At 34.8% G+C, this 21,913-nt stretch overlaps 1 protein-coding gene across 4 annotated transcripts in view; it reads left to right on the forward strand.

Annotated features, from left to right (window-relative positions):
- LOC133068109 (signal recognition particle subunit SRP54) overlaps nt 1-21,913 on the forward strand; it is a 71,792-nt gene that overhangs the window by 4,451 nt on the left and 45,428 nt on the right. For 2 of the 4 annotated variants that reach the window (XM_061159167.1, XM_061159162.1), the window contains exons 2-7: nt 10,273-10,383; nt 12,529-12,620; nt 13,589-13,673; nt 17,161-17,265; nt 17,901-17,967; nt 18,048-18,105. In XM_061159167.1, coding sequence (XP_061015150.1) covers nt 10,306-10,383; nt 12,529-12,620; nt 13,589-13,673; nt 17,161-17,265; nt 17,901-17,967; nt 18,048-18,105 — 485 coding nt within the window. In that variant the 5' untranslated portion in view covers nt 10,273-10,305. Of the gene's footprint in view, nt 1-4,633; nt 4,771-5,976; nt 6,126-10,272; nt 10,384-12,528; nt 12,621-13,588; nt 13,674-17,160; nt 17,266-17,900; nt 17,968-18,047; nt 18,106-21,913 lie in introns of those variants that run through there. The other 2 variants (XM_061159163.1, XM_061159164.1) reach the window with 2 other exon arrangements.

Below are 21,913 nucleotides of genomic sequence, written 5' to 3' on the forward strand. Positions count from 1 at the left end.
TACCGTTGGTAGCTTGATAGGGATTGCATTGAATCTATAGATTGCTTTGGGTAGAATAGCCATTTTGACAATATTGATTCTTCCAATCCATGAACACGGTAGGTTTCTCCATCTGTTTGTGTCCTCTTTGATTTCTTTCATCAGTGTTTTATAGTTTTCTATGTATAGGTCTTTTGTTTCTTTAGGTAGATATACTCCTAAGTATTTTATTCTTCTTGTTGCAATGGTGAATGGTATTGTTTCCTTAATTCCTCTTTCTGTTTTTTCATTGTTAGTATATAGGAATGCAAGGGATTTCTGTGTGTTAATTTTATATCCTGCAACTTTACTATATTCATTGATTAGCTCTAGTAATTTTCTGGAAGAGTCTTTAGGGTTTTCTATGTAGAGGATCGTGTCATCTGCAAACAGTGAGAGTTTCACTTCTTCTTTTCCTATCTGGATTCCTTTTACTTCTTTTTCTGCTCTGATTGCTGTGGCCAAAACTTCCAACACTATGTTGAATAGTAGTGGTGAGAGTGGGCACCCTTGTCTTGTTCCTGATTTCAGGGGAAATGCTTTCAATTTTTCACCATTGAGGGTGATGCTTGCTGTGGGTTTGTCATATATAGCTTTTATTATGTTGAGGTATGTTCCTTCTATTCCTGCTTTCTGGAGAGTTTTAATCATAAATGAGTGTTGAATTTTGTCAAAGGCTTTCTCTGCATCTATTGAGAGAATCATATGGTTTTTATCTTTCAATTTGTTAATGTGGTGTATTACATTGATTGATTTGTGGTTATTAAAGAATCCTTGCATTCCTGGGATAAAGCCCACTTGGTCATGGTGTATGATTTTTTTAATATGTTGTTGGATTCTGTTTGCTAGAATTTTGTTAAGGATTTTTGCATCTATGTTCATCAGTGATATTGACCTGTAGTTTTCTTTTTTTGTGGCATCTTTGTCTGGTTTTGGAATTAGGGTGATGGTGGCCTCATAGAATGAGTTTGGAAGTTTACCTTCATCTGCAATTTTCTGGAAGAGTTTGAGTAAGATAGGTGTTAGCTCTTCTCTAAATTTTTGGTAGAATTCAGCTGTGAAGCCATCTGGTCCTGGGCTTTTGTTTGCTGGAAGATTTTTGATTACAGTTTCAATTTCCTTGCTTGTGATGGGTCTGTTAAGATCTTCTATTTCTTCTTGGTTCAGTTTTGGAAGGTTATACTTTTCTAAGAATTTGTCCATTTCATCCAAGTTGTCCATTTTATTGGCATAGAGCTGCTGGTAGTAGTCTCTTATGATCCTTTGTATTTCAGTGTTGTCTGTTGTGATCTCTCCATTTTCATTTCTAATTTTGTTAATTTGGTTCTTCTCTCTTTGTTTCTTAATGAGTCTTGCTAATGGTTTGTCAATTTTATTTTTTCAAAAAACCAGCTTTTAGCTTGATTTTTGCTATGGTCTCTTTAGTTTCTATTGCATTTATTTCTGCCCTGATTTTTAAGATTTCTTTCCTTCTGCTAACCCTGGGGTTCTTCATTTCTTCCTTCTCTAGTTGCTTTAGGTGTAGAGTTAGGTTATTTATTTGGCTTTTTTCTTGTTTCTTGATGTAAGCCTGTAATGCTATGAACCTTCCCCTTAGCACTGCTTTTACAGTGTCCCATAGGTTTTGGATTGTTGTGTTTTCATTTTCATTCATTTCTATACATATTTTGATTTCTTTTTTGATTTCTTCTATGATTTGTTGGTTATTCAGAAGCGTGTTATTTAGCCTCCATATGTTTGAATTTTTAACAATTTTTTCCCTGTAATTGAGATCTAATCTTACTGCACTGTGGTCAGAAAAGATGACTGGAATGATTTCAATTTTTTTGAATTTTCCAAGACCAGATTTATGGCCCAGGATGTGATCTATTCTGGAGAAGGTTCCGTGTGCACTTGAGAAAAAGGTGAAGTTGATTTTTTTGGGGTGAAATGTCCTATAGATATCAATTAGGTCTAGCTGGTCCATTGTGTCATTTAAGGTTTGTGTTTCCTTGTTAATTTTCTGTTTAGTTGATCTATCCATAGTTGTGATCTATCCACTATTATTGTGTTACTATTAATTTTCTCTTCGCATGATACCTAATTTATTTTCTGAAGTTACAGAGAGGTCGTGTCTGTGTTAACTTGATGTAATTTATTGATTTGAAGTTAGAACTTTGCTCATGCTGGAACAATTCCTGGAGCACATAGTAGGTGTTTAATGAGTGACTGACTAACTGAATACAAGGGGCAGTTCTGTCTCAACCTCTAGAATAACATCATTCTAATTCTCACAAAGAACACTTTGAAAAATAACTTTCCCCTTAACAAAAAGTAATACTCATAGTCGTTACCAACAATTTGAAAATTACAACAATGTATTAGAAAATTTAAATGACTGTTCACCATCTGGTGATGACAAATGTTATTATTTTCTAGCAGCTTTACTACAGTAAAGTTAACATACCATACAGCTCACCTGAAGGGGACAGTTCAGTGGTCTTTAGTGTATTTGCACAGTTGTGCAACCATCCAGGGCTTCCCAGGTGGCACTAGTGGTCAAGAAACCACTTGCCAATGCAGGAGACTTAAGATGCAGGTTCGATCACTGGGTTGGGGAGAAACCCTGGAGGAGGGCATGGCAACCCACTCCAGTATTCTTGCCTGGAGAATCCCATGGACAGAGGAGCCTGGCGGGCTGCAGGGCACGGGGTCGCCAAGAGTCAGACGCAACTGAGCACACACAACCATCACCACTATCAGTTTTAGAACATTTTCATCACTCCGCAAAGAAACCCCATGCCCACTAATGCTTCTTATTTCCCCCTAATTCCCAAACCCTGCAAAACTATATCCAGTTTATTTCTTTATAGATTTTTCTCTTCTGGACATTTTATATAAGTAGAATCATATATTCTTTTGTCACTGGTTTCTTTCATTTGGCACACACTTTCAAGATTCATCCATGTTGTGGTGTGTATCAGTACTTCATCTCTTTTGATTATCAAATAATATTCCATTTGGTGGGTATGCCACATTGTATTTATCCACTCATCAGTTGAGGGATATTTGGCTTTTTTTTTCCCTTCACTTTTTGGCTAGTGTGAATTATGCTTCTAGGGACCATTTAAGTATAATTCTTTGTGTGGATGTGTATCTTCCTTTTTCTCGGATGTACCCAGGAGTGGAATTGCTGGGTCATACGGTAACTTTCTGCATTTGAAATTTTGAGGAATTGCCAAACTGTTTTCTAAATAACTACCATTTTACGTTCCCTCTAGCAGTGTATGAGAGTTCCAATTTCTGTGCGTTCTCACCAAAACTTGTTATTACAGTTATCTCAATGTCAGTCAAGTGGTATTTGATTGTGCCTTTGATTTACATTTCCCTCCTGAGTAATACGTTTTTTGGATATTTGTTTAAACAAAATACTTAATGTGCAGTTTTGTAATCTGGTTTTTACCTTTAAGCATATTTTTAGCATTAGCAAACATATTTACAAAAGATTTTCCCTCATTTCTGCTTTCCTCTTCACTCCTTCCCAAACCATAATTCTTGTGAAAACTTGCCTAAATTATGATGCATTAAAAAGTCTATAGGAGTATATGCCAAATTATTGTTGGTGGTTATCAAAGGACAAAAAGAGGGTTAGAAGAACTGTATTTCTACCTTTAATGTTTCTGTAATGTTTGAATTTAATGAACATGTATCCTCTTGTAATCACAAAACTTAAAAATGAATTATTTCTTTAGAGGACTGAATATATTCAGAATGAAAAATATTCCTAAATTTGAAAGGCATTAACTTGTATTAGTTATTCAGATATGATCATTTTACCAAGTAAAATACCAATAGGTTGCTTTGTTAAATAGTTTACTTTTCTGTGGTTATAGACTATAAATACATATGCTATGTAGAATTTAAAATATATATATGTGTTTAAAAAAAAAATAAAATATATATATGTGTTTAATATTATAATCAGGAAGGCATACACTGGTTTGAGCTATTGACTATTTTACAGGAAAGTATATAATGTAGAAATCATTTTTCTAAAGATATTTACTAATAATAGTATATTTATATGTTTAGTTCTTTAGTGTAAATATTGATCCAATAAATTAGTCATTTACTAGGGCATAGAAGAACTTTTTTATTTTTGCCTGTAGAATTTAATGGACAGAGGAGCCTCGTAGGTAGAAGAATTTTTTAATACGTGTTTTCATTATAATAAGATTTGGAATATCTAATCATTAGAGTCTGTTTATATAGTCCCAGATTGGACAGGGTTCTGGCAGGACTATTTTTAATTGTTTATGCAGAGAAAAATGGCTGCTTGAGCATTCCCCCTTCTGTTGAATAATAACCAAGTACATGAAATTGGCACTAAATGTTAAAAGATTCTGGGGGACTGATTCCTGGGTAGTGGGATAGACACTTTAGTAGTGTTCAGAAAATTTCCAGTTTATTCACACCTCAGCATTATAGGGAAAGCCAACTGACATCATCATGAAAGGAAGGAAAATAATAGTATACTGTGCACTTGCAGGCAGTTTTATACGTACTCTTTCATTTTATCCTCACAACAGCCTTTCAGGGTAACTTCCTTGATAATGGTATTATCTCCATTTTGCAGGTGAGGAATGTGAGGCTCAGAGAGATTAAGTAACTTGCCCAAAGTAACCCAGCCAGTATGTAAGAGAGCTGGGATTTGAATCCAAGTCTGTCAGACTCCAAAGCCCATGCTCTTTCCAGTCCTTCACACTGTAGCAGGTAAGTATGATACTTGGCCCTGTGCCTGCCTTACCGAGGGCACCCCAAACTTGAGCCTGTTTCCATTGCCTCACTGTCCAACTCTTAGATTCATGTTAGAAGAAAGTGTGATGGGCCAAGATCAGTCCTTGTGCATCCTGATTGCAGTGGACTTATCAGTTCTTTCTGGATATTGCAGTTATTACTCTTCATGAAGAGGAATGTGCATCTTTGCTTTCAAAATATGATTTCCTCTTTTGTATTATGGCAGCAAAATTTGTTCCAGGAGTTTGCCAGCAAGGATCTTCAACTCAGTTGTCTAAAGCATCATATTCTCAGACCTAAGGCTGTATACCCAAGGGACTATAGGACATCATTATGCTTTTTATTGGGTAGGGAATGGCTGTTCCATTCTTTCACCTGCTTATATGGTAAATTGTTGTGAGGGTGGAATGAAATAATAGATGTTAAACCGTATGAACTACTATACTGTAATCCCTTACCTTGCCAACAGCCCCATCTAAGTAGAGATTCTTCTTTTGTGAAACTCTAGTACATGTATACACATTTTTAATTCTCTAAATCTTTTTGGTTAGCCCAGAGAATTTTGAGTGAGTATTTGAATTGTAAATTATTCCAATTTGAGATACAGGGTTAGCCATTAACAGTAGAAGATATATGTATTCTAGTGTGCATATTAGAACAAAGTGAGGTTAGTTTTTTAAGAGTCTTGTTGGAACTTCTGAAAAGTTATAATAAGGCAAATGAAAACTAATTGTATAATATCAATTATCTAGATTATTGATTTTCTTGATTGTCATGTTATCTTCATCGGTTAATTTATGTGGTCTTTGAGAGATATTTTTAAGGCCATTTGTGACTTTGGCTCCCTAGTTTTGTTTTTTAATTAAGATCTTAAATATATCATTCATCCATAAAGTTCATTTTTAGTAAAGACTTATTATTTAAGACTGAGAGTAAATAAAGCAGTGAGCTCACAGGAGAGAGCAAAAGAGGCAAACATCTCTGCCCTCATGCAGCTTACATTTTGGTTGAGGGAGATAGAGTGCAATAATGTGTAGTTGATCCTTGATGACCAGGGTATGAGTTGTGTGCGTCGACTTTTGTGTGGATTTCTTTCAATAAATATAGTATTGTTTGGCCTAAAAGTTTGTTTGGGTTTTTCTACTATGTCTTACAGAAAACAAACAAACTTTTTGGGCAACCCAGTACCTGTATTTTCATTTTATAGACCTTTAAATTAAATAAGTGTGTGGAAAAGTTTGTTCAGTTAGAGACCACAGTATGTGGAATCGTAAGAACTAGGATCTGAGACACTTACCTCCAAGCTGTTTCAACTTCCTGCCTCTCTTTGGGTAAGTCATTTGTCAGTTTCTTTGTTTTTGAGGCAGAGACGGCAGTGCCTGGATTTTCTACTAGGGTGGGGAACAGGCCAGTGCCACTAACCTCCCTTTGCTAAAGGGTTAGCTGTCGGTAAATCATGTTGGTAACAAAACAATGAGAGAAAATAAAGAGAAGGGAGTTTGCAATTTTAAACAAGTGGTAGGGGAAAGCCTCATTGAGAAATTGCATCTGGACAACAACAATATGAGGGAGATGAGGGAGGGAGCTGTATTGTTAACCAGAGAATGAACATGCCAGCTAGTGCTAAGGCCCTGAGGTGGAAACACAGCATCAGCAGCAGGGAACAAAACTCTGTGTGTGTGTGTGTGTGTGTGTAAGTGCATACTGTGTGTGTGTGTGTGTAAGTGCGTAAGTGCCTTACAGTTCATTCTGAGAACTTTACCTCTGCGTGAAATAAACCATGTGTGTGTGTGTGTAAGTGCGTACTGTGTGTGTGTGTGTGTGTAAGTGCATAAGTGCCTTACAGTTCATTCTGAGAACTTTACCTCTGCGTGAAATAAACCGTGTGTGTGTGTGTAAGTGCATACTGTGTGTGTGTGTGTGTAAGTGCGTAAGTGCCTTACAGTTCATTCTGAGAACTTTACCTCTGCGTGAAATAAATCGTGTGTGTGTGTGTGTGTGTGTGTAAGTGCGTACTGTGTGTGTGTGTGTGTGTAAGTGCATAAGTGCCTTACAGTTCATTCTGAGAACTTTACCTCTGCGTGAAATAAACCGTGTGTGTGTGTGTAAGTGCATACTGTGTGTGTGTGTGTGTAAGTGCGTAAGTGCCTTACAGTTCATTCTGAGAACTTTACCTCTGCGTGAAATAAACCGTGTGTGTGTGTGTGTGTGTGTGTAAGTGCGTACTGTGTGTGTGTGTGTGTGTAAGTGCATAAGTGCCTTACAGTTCATTCTGAGAACTTTACCTCTGCGTGAAATAAACCGTGTGTGTGTGTGTGTGTGTGTGTGTGTGTGTAAGTGCGTAAGTGCCTTACAGTTCATTCTGAGAACTTTACCTCTGCGTGAAATAAACTGTGTGTGTGTGTGTAAGTGCATACTGTGTGTGTGTGTGTGTGTAAGTGCATAAGTGCCTTACAGTTCATTCTGAGAACTTTACCTCTGCGTGAAATAAACCGTGTGTGTGTGTGTGTGTGTGTGTGTGTAAGTGCGTAAGAGCCTTACAGTTCATTCTGAGAACTTTACCTCTGCGTGAAATAAACCGTGTGTGTGTGTGTGTGTGTGTGTGTGTGTGTAAGTGCGTAAGTGCCTTACAGTTCATTCTGAGAACTTTACCTCTGCGTGAAATAAACCGTGTGTGTGTGTGTGTGTGTGTGTGTGTGTGTGTGTAAGTGCGTAAGTGCCTTACAGTTCATTCTGAGAACTTTACCTCTGCGTGAAATAAGTCATTGAGGTTTTGAACAGAATTTTAATACCAGAGTTTTCAGAAACACATCTTTGGAAATTGTGGAGGAAACACATTATAAATAAAAGGTATTATAAGAGATTTTTCCCCTACTGAAGTGTAGGTTTTTGTAGTCAGGCAAATATGTTTAAAAATATGCTACCAATAAGTAATTTACATAAGGAAAATTATGTTGGGAAACTTCACAGAAAATTTTTTTTTCAATTTAAAAGAGCCAGTCAACATGGGAAGATAAGAGTTAACTAGAATAGCTTTTTAAAATGGAGGGTGAAAAAATAAGTAAAATGAAGGATGATCTGTTTATGATATGATCTCTAAAAAAGCTAATTGTGGTGTCATAATTAGGATTATATTACCCCTAGTAGTGCTGTGGTGAAGGATATAAGCTGAAACCCCTGAATCCTATCTCTTACCTGAAGAATACTAACTTAAACAATAATAATTTAGTATAATGATTTGGGATAAGAAGTTAAAAGTTCTGGATCTTTTCTACAAAGTGGCTGCCTTTCCTGCTTAAGTAACCATGTAATTGTTTAAAAAAAGTAAGTATTTTGGTATAACATGCTATTTTTTCAGTTCCATCAGGTATTGGTAATAAGTTTTTAGTTTCTAAATTATCAAATTTTACCTGAACAGAAGTGTGATGTTTAACGTAGAGCTCAGCTTGGAATTTCTCTTCGCCAGTGACAGGTCCTTGAGTGCCTTTTCCCCGCCTGCTTCCTTTGACTCCCCTCATCTTTCCACTTTCTCTGTGTTGAATGAGTCAGCTGTTTAGTCTATAGATAGGATCAAGTCTAGATAATCTTTGGTTTACTACATTAGACCAGTTAGCTTGGAATAGTTACCAAAACAGCTGTTTTGAACAATGAACTTTTCTGCCAGTATTGCTTATGTTGGACAGTTGATGCCTGGTTTTCAGAGCCCTTTACACCCTGTATTTCCTTCTAACTATATAGGGACTTCCCTGGTGGCTCAGATGGTAAAGCGTCTGCCTACAATGTGGTAGACCAGGGTTCAAACCCTGGTTTAGGAAGATCTCCTGGAGAAGGAAATGGCAACCCACTCCAGTATTCTTGCCTGGAAAATCCCACGGATGGAGGAGCCTGGTGGACTACTACAGTCCATGGGGTGGCAAAGAGTCGGACATGACTGAGCGACTTCACTTTCACTTTATATAGCCCTCTGTCCTGACTGGAATGTTTTTTTTACTGTCTTCCAAATAGTACTCAATAATCTTTGAGTACAGTGCATACATAAGGTATGAATATGTCCTAGGCTTTTCCACGTCTCCATTTCTGCTTGTACCATTTCACCTTCTTCAAACTCCCCTTTGTCCTCTTCTCCACCTATCCAACTTCTTCCCTGTATCAGGATCAAATTCATGACAACCTTCTCAGTAAAGCCTGTTCTGTCTACTTGAGCTTATTTTTATATATATATATAATTTTTATAATTATTGGCAGTTGACCATAAGCTTTTTTTTTTCTTGACCATAAGCTTTTATTGCTAGCTTTGAACTACTACTTAACTGGTATTAGTCAAGGTTCTCCACAGAACAGAACTGACAGGATGTGTGTATACATACCTATGCATGTGCATGCGCATACACATACACGAAACTCTTTTTATGTATTATATGGAATTGGCTCATGCGATCGTGGAGGCTGATGAGTCCTGACATCCCCGGGGTGAGTTGGCGAGCTGGAGACCCAGGACAGCTAAGCAGATGGCATATTTCCAGTCTGCAGTCTGGCAGGCTTGAGACCCGGAAAAAGCTGATGTTTCAATTTGATTCCGAAGGCAGAAAGAAGCCTAGGCAGTCAGGCAGAGGAATTTTTAGATTTACTTTATTTTGCTGCTCATTCATGTGCCTTGTCTTGCTAGCTAGTAAACAACTTGAGGGCAGGAACTGCAAATCATATTTACTTGCTTACCATCCATGACTTTGTACATCCTGATTTACATGTAATAGGTACATCTCTATATTGTATGAAATCATAACATTTTAAGGGCTAGAAGGGGCCTTGAAGGTTATCTTGTTTTAGAGTTGGAGAATCAAGAACAACTTATTAATATATACCTCTTTCCTTAGTTGTTAGGAAAATGAACGAGACAATGTAATATCTATGAAAAGTTAAGTGATTTACTAATTTTAAAGATTTATTTTTGCTTAGAGCATGAATCAGAATGTATCCTTTAATTAGATATTTCTTAAAAAGATATTTATATCTTAAATATCTTAAAAAGATATTTTATCTTTTAAAAAGATAAAAATATCTTAAAAAGATATTTCCAGGGTGGAGATGTCACCTTTTTCTTTTTCTCCTTTTTTTTTCATTTAAGAATGTACATAGCACATTAGTCAGTTGTTCATATTGACAAGTATGTCCAAAATGAGAACAGATTTAATTTGAAATGTCATCATTTCTTCGAAGCTTATTGTCAGATATATCAAATTTATGGATTCATATAGAATATTCCAGTTAGGTATTCAAATATAAGGCATTGTAACCAAGTGTTACTTTAGCTTTGGGACCTGACAGTATTGAAGATGCAGGTTGAGGCTGTAGAATTTGAAGTTAACTGTATTTTAAACACTCAAGTACTTTAATTTGAACTTACTCTTCAAGTTTTCATTTATGGGAACTGATATTGATTGTTTTCAGATGTTTTTATTTAGTTCTTTTCCTTCCTAGATTTTCTTGTAATCACATCTTAAAGCTTTCAAGATGGTACTAGCAGACCTTGGAAGAAAAATAACATCAGCATTGCGCTCATTGAGCAATGCCACCATTATCAATGAAGAGGTATGTAAAAATACATGTGATTGCACATCATCACTAGCATTGCAGATGGATGATTAATAATCTCTATATAGTTACTTCTAGATAAAATCCATAAATGGGTATAGTAGTGTGTTTTATGAGAAATTGGCTATGTTAATTTCAACTTTCTTAACTAATGACATACGTTTTATATTTCAGAAATGGCTTAGGTCTGGAAATATGCTTTTGCTTTCTCTTGATATAGGCCTATATCTTTAGTGTCCTCCTCCTTCCTTCTTGATTAGACATGCATATGTCTGATCTTTTCTGCTTGACTTTTATTTGACATTCTTATATAAGGCTAATATTTCCATTTTGGCTACTTTGATTCATTTTCTCTGAAATCCTCTTTTAGTTTTTTGGAGGTTTTGTAAGCTGACTCCTTAATATGATATCTGAAATACTTTTCCTCCTGGTTTTAAGTACAAGGTATTTCTTGCTCCCATTCCCTGCCCCCCCCCCCCCCACATTGTACATTAATAGTTTGTCAACTGAAAGAAGATGATTATAGTCCACAAGTATATTTTACATTTTGTGGTACCAGTGGTAAAGTACTGATTTTGGTTTTAGAAGACCTTATTTAGTGTCCTGTTAAACAAGTCATAGAAATTTAAGCAAGTCAAATTCAGAATTTCTTAATGTTTAAAATGAGAAAACAGCATTTACCTTTCAGGATGGTTTTAAAGATCAAATGAAATAATAGATAAAAAGTATTTTCTAACTTGGAGGTTTAAAGAAAATTCTAATATAAAATTTGATATCAATACTTTAATAAGCTAGTGGAATTAAATAATTTGGGGACCATCTTTGAGCTCAGCTAGTCCAGCCTCTCTCTTAACAGCAATAGGAAGTCAGTTTCACTATTTATTTATTGGAAGAACCAGGATTATAATCTTGTTTCTAATTCCACATACACAGCTTTTTATAATAATTAATATTAAGTAATCATAATTTAAACCACTGTTTAGTCTTTGGAATTCAGAATAAATAAAATGACAGCTTTTCAAATAGTTTTCCCTGTTGTATAACCCTTATGCTATTTGTGTTTATAGTAGAAAAAGAAAAGAAACCAAGGAGATTAGGTTGGTGGGAAGTAAAATAACAGCTGTTACTTAAATTGGCAGCTTTTCTATTCTTGATACTGTGTTACTAGGGAATTAACAAGGAGAAATCCCTCTAATGAAAGATCAGTTCCATTTTTATCAAATCCCTTTAGTGAGGGATAGAGAAATCTGATAAGCTGCTATATGACATATGACAGAAGTTGAAGATGAGAATTCATTCAAGAAGGGTTTGAGGGCCTACATTTTTGCAAACATTTTTGCTGCCACCAGGAATATAGCATTGAACAAAATAGACTAAAATCCCTACCCTCATGGAGTGTATTGCATTCTAATGTGTAAACAGCTATTTCCATGAGTGGCTAAGGCTCATCTTTTTTAAAGACTTTTTTATAGTTTGTGATCTTTTAACCACAATGCCTGGCAGCTCAACAAATATGTGATGATAGTGAGTTATTAACAGAGGATGATTTTCTTTTCAACTTTGTTCCTCTGTTCTGAGTGGAGATAGTAAAGGCTAATAGGTCAGACTGGGTCATTTTCTTTTGTCACATTTTCCTCCATGGTAGTCCAGTTGAGAAGATGTTGTTCCATATCAGCAACAGGGATTCAGTGGCATAGAAAACTTCAATGGCAACATGTATTGTATAGTAACTTTCTTTGACTTGTATATTGTCTTTACTATTATTACTTTAATAGAGGGATAAAATTGTGGTGGTTAATACCTGGTTGAATAAAAAGAAATGGAATGTCTTTTTTTTCTTTTAAGTGGTGCTTTGCAAATTGTGAGATCATAGTTCCCCTATCTTGGATCCAGCCCATGCTTCCTGCAGTGGAAATGCACAGTCCCAATCACTGGACCACCAGGGAATTCCCTGAAATGTCTTATTTTGACAAAATGACTAGATATTTAATAAAATCTCTCTCAAAGGCTAACTGAAAACCTTTTCCCTCTCTAATTGTATACTATGGTTTTTAATTAGTCATGGTTGTATGGTTGATGACTGGTCAGTCATTGTTTTTATATGGTTGAAATGAATTGTTTAAAAGTTTTATTTATTTGCAGGTGTTAAATGCTATGCTAAAAGAAGTATGCACAGCATTATTGGAAGCAGATGTTAATATTAAACTAGTGAAGCAACTAAGAGAAAATGTAAAGTAAGTTAATTAAATTAAAGGTAAAAAACAGGCAAAACTAAATTTAGTTTACCGGGATGAGGAGCTAACTAGAAAAGTCTGCTGCGTTATGAAATGTTTCTGCTATATAGCACTGGGAAAGAATGGAACTCATATGTTGGAAGACTTCTTTTATAGTGCGTCTCCATAATAATGGTTCAAAGAATAAACTACATGTGGCTTTCATTTAATTATGGAGTTCTTTCCATTCTACTACTCCTTTATCTGAATGGATTCAATCATATACTGTATAGTATTTTAACAGAAAAGCCTGTTAGCAATTCAGAGTCCTTAAAGAAAAGTGGTGCTGTTTTAATCCTCTTCAGACTAAAGATGGCATTAATCAGCCTCCTTCACTATTGGAGAGTGGTATTCTTTTTTATCCCCTTTTGGTTTCTCTGTCCATATTCGATAAAGGAGTAGTGTGTGTGGCCTTCGTCATTGTGTTAATCGGGAGAGGCGCTGACTGGGGCGGAGCACATAGAATAATGGAGGGCACTTGAGTTAGCTGTCTCAGTCCTAGCCCTCCTCACGCTCAGGCCATCCCCCTTCCTTTTTGTATTGTCAGACTGGGTATTAAATACAGGACATTTAAGCATTTAGAACTGCAAGAAGTAATCTTATTTTCTGCTTAGTGTAAACATGTATAAATTCTGTATGCTGCAAGAAAAATAAAATTAATACTTCACAGTAATGTGAGGACAAATTAATATTTGGACTTTCCAAAAATTAAGCCTTGAAAAACTAACCAAAGTCATATATCTAATATTGCATGGTAAATTCTTTGTGGTATGAACTTATGACTCTGTAGTAATTGTATGCATGTTAATTAGAAAAATATTAATATAAATGATTGGATATTCTTACATTCTTTGGGGCAAAAGGTAGTTTTTTTAAGTGTCTTAACTGACTTTTCCCCCTCTTTATCCTCAAAAACCATCATTATGAAGGTCTGCTATTGATCTTGAAGAGATGGCATCTGGTCTTAACAAAAGGAAAATGATTCAGCATGCTGTATTTAAAGAACTTGTGAAGGTAAAAGTATATATAGCTTGTGCTATGATTTTCTATACACTCACTGCATTAGCATGGCAAACAGGAATGTATTTCAGAATACTTTTTATTGTTTTTATGGAATATTTATCTGTTAAAAATATTAATAGAATATTTTCTGAATACAAAACTGTAGACTTTTTTTTATTGTAGACTAAAATTCTAAGTACAAATGTGAAGGTTGGTATTTTACTCCTACAAAAAAAAAAGCTAAAGCAAGTTATAGAAAGTACAACTTCACTATATATTAATTGATGGAAGAGCCTCTTTGAGTTTATTCTCTTTTAATATCAAGTTTTGCCTATTTTTGTGCAGAAAGTCGCTCTTGGAAAGAGTTCTTTTCTACACTTTTATTGTGTCTAAAAGATTGAATATCCTACACTTGCCTAGATTTTAAGCAATTTTGAATCAGTGAAATTTTATTTTACAAGTTATACTCTATTTCCCTGTCCCACCTTAGAACTGATACTGCTGCTGCTGTTGTGAAAATTATAATGAGAGTCTTAGAGCATTAGAAAATATGTTTGAGTCTAATGGTAGGGGCAGAAAAGAAAGAAACTAAAAAAAGTTTTTTTTAAGGAGCAACAGGTACCTGCTAGTGGTCTCCAGGTATTTTCCCCCTATATTGTGTGAATAGTTTCATTTACTCCTTTAGTTCCGAAAGAACTGATTGGCACTTGGAGAAAATCTAGTATCTCAGATGGTTGTGACATTTCACTTTAGTCCTGTAGACTAATCAATTAGAAAAGAAATTCAGAACCTAACAGAGATCAGGAAATTTAGCCAGTCTGTCTTCTCAGTTTGCGGTTGAGAAAAGTGAGACAGTTAGTGGTAGACACAGGTCTGATCTCCAAACTCCTTGTGTGGACTCCTCCTCACAATATTTCCAGTTTTCTCTTCATCTTACACCTGAAGTCAGCACAGAATGAGTGAACATTTTTATTTTTAGGGGTTGGCATCTTTAGGCAATTCTGGAACATCAAGTGCTTTGTTAAGATGCCTTTACTGAGTGCCTACATTATTCCAGGCTGTATGCCATATACTGCTGATAACAGAGATGAAAAGTACTGGGCCTTATACTCAGAAGCTCATGGTCTGGGGCAGTGGTGTACAAAGCAAGGTCAAAACTGTTTTCATAATAACACTAAGACATCATTTGCCTTTTTTGCCCTCTTTACTGTGTTTATATTTGCTCTGCAAATATCAGTGCAAAAGCAATGGCAGGTAAAACCATTGGGTAAAACTCCCTAGCTTGAACAAGGCAGTGATAAACTAAACTATACTAGTAGTCATTGTTCCCTTTACTCCCAGACACTTGCAGTGAAAAAAAAATAAGTTTTTTTTTTTTCAAACGTGTCCTTGATGGAAATTATTAGTGGTATTAAATCTTGACCCTTAAATATATATGTGTTTATAGGATTTTGTGTGATGAACTGGAAAGTACGCAGAAAGCCGTATTGCTGTGTACCAAAATTTGATGGTTGTCTTGAGGAAAGCAACAGACAGTTAATCTGTGCTTATTTGGCCTTGAACCTTTGGCAGACATTTTCTCTGAAGTAAATAAAGTTGGCCTGTCACTTTAGGCAAACAACTAACAGTATTGTAGCCAATGATAAAATTCTAGCTTTCAAGTGAAAACCAGAAGCTTGAATCCCCCCAATGAGTTTGACAGTGTCCCAATTCTTAAGTCATCTGGTGAGATCAGTATGGATATTAATAAATAAAATTTTCAATGTTGTGTAGTGATATGTGTCAACAATGGGAGATCTGCCTAACTCAATAAACCAGTATTTTCTAAATGACTAGTGTATAATGTTACAGAAGCATGCACCAGTATAAGATTGATTCAAAGTCCAAGATAGGATAACAGATTTTAATGTGATAGAATATGAAAATTCAGTACTGCAGTTCTAGGATGCAGGAGGAAGAGAAGATAAATTTATAATAAAATCATTATTCAATAAAACGTAAGTTCCAAATAGTAGGTTCATAGAGAGCTGAGTGATTCTGCCATGGGATATAGAGAATGGAGGTGAATACAGGGCAGCGTTAGTATTCTGAAAGGATCTAAGAGGAAGGGCAGTGGATTTATGTCTAAGATTGTTGTTTATTTCAGAAGTTTGCTTATGGGTAGCTCTCTGCCTGAGAAGAAGATAACAAAATGTATTTTCTTTTCCTCCCTTTTCTACCACATGGCTTTCCTTGAAATCAGGTATAATATGGATTATGTAACTTTTATGGTATCATCTAGCATGGGCTCAGCAAATTTCTCTTAAGAACAAATAGGTGCAGCTTTGTGGGTCATATGGTCTTTGTTGCGACAACTCAGGTCTGGTGTTATAGCACAAAAGCAGTAAATGAGTGGACATGTGTGTGTTAAGACTTTTACACATAGTTGTAAATACGGTCTATGTCCTCTGGTCTAGGATATTAACTACTATTACGGTTTGATTATATAGAGATAGAGGTTTCAAGTTCCAAACAACTGACTTGGAAATGTATTATTTTTTTAAATGAACGTTAAAAATGCCTCCTGCTTGTTAGTTTGGGGACTGTCTGTATATGTACCTTAATTTTCCACTGACTGCCATTATAAAATTGGTGATGATTTTTTACTTTAAATATTATAACTTTATAGAGCAGTACATCCAATGGCATTGGACAGTTTAACATTTGACTCACTTGGAAAACCTTTCACATGTAGTTTGTAATTTTGCTCATATATAAACACTTGTGAAATTGAATAGGAAGGTAGGTGCCATTACAGTGTTATAGCCACTAGCCACATGTGGTTATTGAGACTTGTAATGTGGATAGTCCATACTGAGATCTGATATTGAGTGGATGGATAAGAGATCCATGCCAAATTTTAAGACCTAGCATGGCACATTTATTTAGGGGAAAAAAAAGACCTAGTATGGGAAAGGGAAATATAAAATAGCTCATTAATTTTTAAATGTAGATTACATGTTAAAATTATAATATTTTAGATATATTGAGTTAAAGTATTAACATTAATATCACTTGTTTTTACTTTTTGAACTGTCACTACTAGAAATTTAAAAATTCTTATCTGGCCTGCACATATATTATATTTCTACAGTGCTATTGTAGATTGCTCCTTTGCTCAGACTTGGTCTCACATTCATACACTTTCAACTTTTTCTAAAAATTGTTTTGAGATCCTTACCTCTGAATTGGTTTGGGAGTATAGGCTTGCTTATAACTTCACAATGCCCTATTTTAAATTCTTAAATTTCACTGTGTGTATATACTACAGAGGGAAATAGAGTTGCGTTAGAATGGGTTATTATGCGTTATTGGTTAATGGGTTATATAATGCGTTATTATGGTTGCCTCTTACATTGAAATGTCTGTAAATCGTTTTTATAATTTGAAAGATGTGGGGAGAGAGGTTTTGAATGTAACCATGTGCTAACCTGATTTTATCTTTGTTTTTGGTATGTAGCTTGTAGACCCTGGAGTTAAAGCATGGACACCCACTAAAGGAAAACAGAATGTGATCATGTTTGTTGGATTGCAAGGGAGTGGTAAAACAACTACATGTTCAAAGGTAAATTATACTTAATTAAAAAAAAAAACAAAGTCATGGAGAAGATAGGTTTGAGGAAATCAAGTGCTTTTACCAAGAAGACTGTTCCTATTCTTTAAGGAGATGAGGATATGATTTTTGAAGAAGTAAAGGTGGGAAGTTTACCTTATATCCTGTGGCTCAGGATTCCTTTTTCACAGTGTCTCACCCAGTATAATATGTATGGATCTTCATTTTACATATCATTTTGCTAATTTTAAATTCATTATACCACCCTTTCCTTCATAATTGGGTACCTCAACTTTGTTACCAGATTTTGCTTCAGAAGCCTCAACTATTTATAGTTCAGAAAGAAAAAAAAACAACAGGATTATTTCTTAGAGGGTTATGTTATTGTTTGTTTTTAATTAACGTTAATAACATTTTTTACCGTGGTCATTTGTTGCTCGATCATTTCATATCCTTTGAATGTGACTGTTTGGCACTTAGAGTTTAAACTCTTCAGGAAATCTTCGGTATTCAGAATGTAATAATATTACTTTTTAGGAGAATATGAACTGTTTTATTTTACTCCTTAAGTAAATAATAAGTGTAAACAGAAACAATTACATGTGTAAAATTTGTATTTATTGATTTTTAAAATCTTCCTTTCCCAGTTAGCATATTATTATCAGAGGAAAGGTTGGAAGACCTGTTTGATATGTGCAGACACATTCAGAGCAGGTATTGTGCTGAAATTTGAAAATTATTTCCTGAAATTTTTATTTTCAAGTTTAAGGACTCATTAACTTTTTATTTCATAGGGGCTTTTGACCAACTAAAACAGAATGCAACCAAAGCAAGAATTCCATTTTATGGAAGGTGGGTTCTGGTTTTTATTGTTATGTTCGTATGTCTTACCTTATCTATCTGACTTTTTACTTTATGCTATCTGGCCACATTTTAATATGTACCTATAAGCTTGAATCATTTTTGGAATAAAGTAGGGGTATAATTAATACATTGTTATCTTTTATTATTATAACATGATTTTTCTGATCCAGGCTGATCAATCAGAGCAGGTATTGTTTAGCTTATAATTCTTCCTGTACTTACCCTGCCTTGCATGCTTTCCAGCCTCCTGCTTCTATTCCAGTTGTTTCTTTTAAGACCTGTCTGAAGCATTTCTCGATTCAACATACCCTGGTGAATTCTACATTGTCTGTTTCTTTAGTACACCATTTTTTTTCCATTTATTTTTATTAGTTGGGGGCTAATTACTTTACAATATTGTAGTTGTTTTTGCCATACATTGACATGAATCAGCCATGGATTTATACATATTCCCCATCCCGATCCCCCCTCTCACCTCCCTCCCCATCCCATCCCTCTGGGTCTTCCCAGTGCACCAGCCCTGAGCACTTGTCTCATGCATCCAACCTGGGCTGGCGATCTGTTTCACACTTGATAATATACATGTTTCAGTGCTATTCTCTCAGATCATCCCACTCTCGCCTTCTCCCAGAGAGTCCAAAAGTCTGTTCTATACATGTGTCTCTTTTTCTGTCCTGCATATAGGGTTATCGTTACCATCTTTCTAAATTCCATATATATGTGTTAATATACTGTATTGGTGTTTATCTTTCTGGCTGACTTCACTCTGTATAATGGGCTCCAGTTTCATCCATCTCATTAGAACTGATTCAAATGTATTCTTTTTAATGGCTGAGTAATATTCCATTGTGTATGTGTACCATTGCTTTCTTATCCGTTCGTCTGCTGATGGGCATCTAGGTTGCTTCCATGTCCTGGCTATTATAAACAGTGCTGCGATGAACATTGGGGTATACGTGTCTCTTTCACATCTGGTTTCCTCGGTGTGTATGCCCAGGAGTGGGATTGCTGGGTTGTATGGCAGTTCTTTTCCAGTTTTTAAGGAATCTCCACACTGTTCTCCATAGTGGCTGTTTAGTACACCATTTTTTAAAAGTTTGTGTTCGATCATCCTAAAATGGTTTATAATCTATGTGTAGCTCAGAGTCTGATCATTGCTAACCTTCATTTGCTACATTGCTGTTCAGTTAGGTGATTTGTATATGTTAAAATGACTAATTAAAAGAATTGTGTCAAGACTGAGTTTAGAAAGACTTATTTGAGAGAATAACATTTTTCTTAATGCTACTCATATATTAATATAAGAAGATTGTTATTAATATAGAAAACTTAAGCTAAAATTTGAAGTAATTAAATGAATGGTATCATTTTATAAATCATTATTTGCTACCTTTTGGCCAAAGAAATTAGTGAACTTTGGCTAAGGTATGCTCTTTATTTAAATTCTTTTATTAGGTGTTTTTTTTTTTTTTTTTTGGTTGCAACATGCTGATTTCGGGATCTTAGTTCCCCAACCAGAGATTGAACCCAGGCCCTTGGCATTGAAAGCACAGAGTCCTAACCGCTGAACCACCAGGGAATTCCCTCTATTTTTTTATGATAATTTCTAGCAAATAGATTTAAGAATAATGTTAGGAATTTAATTTTTAGGATAAGAATATTTTTAGGATAAGAAATCTATGTTTTTCTAACACAGATTTAAAAATCAAAGGATAATAAACAGTTACATATTTAGAGTTCATATTTGCACAGTGATGGGTGTGAGCTGATAGGTGGCTCAGATGGTAGAGAATCTTCCTGCAGTGCAGGAGACCTGGGTTCCATCCTTGGGTCGGAAAGAGGCCCTGGAAAAGGAAATAGCAACCCACTCCAGTATTCTTACCTGGAGAATACCATAGACAGAGGAGCTTGGTTGGCTACAGTCTGTGGGTTGCAAAGAGTCAGACACGACTGAGCAAGTAATGCTTAGGCTACTTACTTGAACTGTTAGCCAAAGCCAGAGCCTTAATTTTTAACCAGTTTCTCAGTACTGTTTATTAAATAATCTCTCCTTTGCTTATGTATATGGAGTAAAATATTAGCAATCATTGTTTCTTCTGGGAGAGATGAAGTGGATCGGACTGGGGAAGGAAGGATTTGAAATGATCTCTAATGTTAAATTTACATGTTAGCATTTATTGGGGGGACAGTAGATAGGTTTTTTTTGTACCATTTGTTCTGTCTTTTTTAAAAAGAAACACTATTTTAATAAAAAAATTTTAAAGAAGTGAAAGTACTAACAGTTTCACTTCCCAAATACCAGCTCTTAGCAAGTCCATCTGTGCTTTTTTCAAATGTGCTATATAAACAAATACACAAGAGATAGATAATTTTAAGTTGAAATAGAATCTTTTCATGCTTTGAGCCTTGATTGCTTTAGTAGTAGTTATATGGGTTGTATAAATTTGCCAAAGCTCATTAAAATGAATACTTAAAATAGTGCATTTTATGTAAACATACTACTATAGACTTGATTAAAAATGGGATCTTATGACAAGATAAGGGAGTGATTATTCTTGGGAGTGAGTAAAATACTAATTATTTTGTTTTCCTTGGTCTGGGTGTTTTGCTTTATGAAAATTCACTGAGTTTAAACTTTGTGAAACTTTTCCATGTATATGTTATATTTCATTAAAATATTTATTATAATAATGGGATCTTAATAATTCTGGACAATATGCTGTTAAAGAGAATTATTTTTATGACATCACTGTATTCCATTGTATGCATGTATGTAAGTAATCTCTTTATGAACATCTTTGATCCTATTTCTTTATATATTTATAAGTTTTATTTTAATTGTATCTTTATCATATTTTAAAATAGCTGGTAATGCTAATTTCTGTCTTCTTTTTCAGCATTTCTTGCCTCTTTCACCCACTCATTTTCCTGAGTAAATTTTAGTTTTTTTTTATTTGGAGGAAAATTGCTTTATAATGTTGTGTTGGTTTCTTTAATCAAGTTCCAGAAAGAAAAATCTCCCTAAGATTATGATTAAAACTATATTGAAGCCAATTAATTTAGGGGAGAACTGACATCTTATTTGTATAGTTCCATGTAGAAACTTGCTAGGTCTTTTTTGTTAAAAATTTTGTCCTTAAATATATTAATTTTCTTCTTTTAAGTTTCACATGTATTTTTATTAAGTGTATTTCTGCTTGATTTGTGTTGTTAATTTAGGGGAAAACTTTTTTTTAACATTATATATCCTTTCATTTGACAACATTGATCTGTATTAAAAGTTGCCACTAATCAAAAGAATGTAAACTAAAATAAAATCTTATTTTTTGATTTTCAAGTTGAATAGAGTTTTGAGGATTATGAAAATAAAATAGCAATGAAATTAAAGTTTTGTGAAGACTTTTAAAAACCAAAAGCCTCAATGATCAAACCATTAGATTCAAATTCAGCTTGTAGGAGTGTATCATAGTTTAGAAGAAACAACATTATATACTATTCATATTGGCTATATTTTTAATACCAGGAAGTTAGAAAACCTTAAATGGCCAACAGTAGGGCATTTATTTAGTATATGATAGCATAGCCATCTGATGGAATGCTATATAACTTAAAAGTCACGTGTTACAAGAATATTTAATGGTTTTATAAAGTGCTACAGAAGGATGACTATCATCAAAAAGAACACAAATAACAAATGTTGACGAGGATATGGAGAAAAGGGAATCCTTGTACACTGTGGGAATGTGACTTGGTACCACCAGCTGTGGAAAACAGTATGGCAGTTTCTCAAAAAACT

This window comes from Dama dama, chromosome 13, assembly GCF_033118175.1.
Source record: "Dama dama isolate Ldn47 chromosome 13, ASM3311817v1, whole genome shotgun sequence".
Lineage (NCBI taxonomy): Eukaryota > Metazoa > Chordata > Mammalia > Artiodactyla > Cervidae > Dama > Dama dama.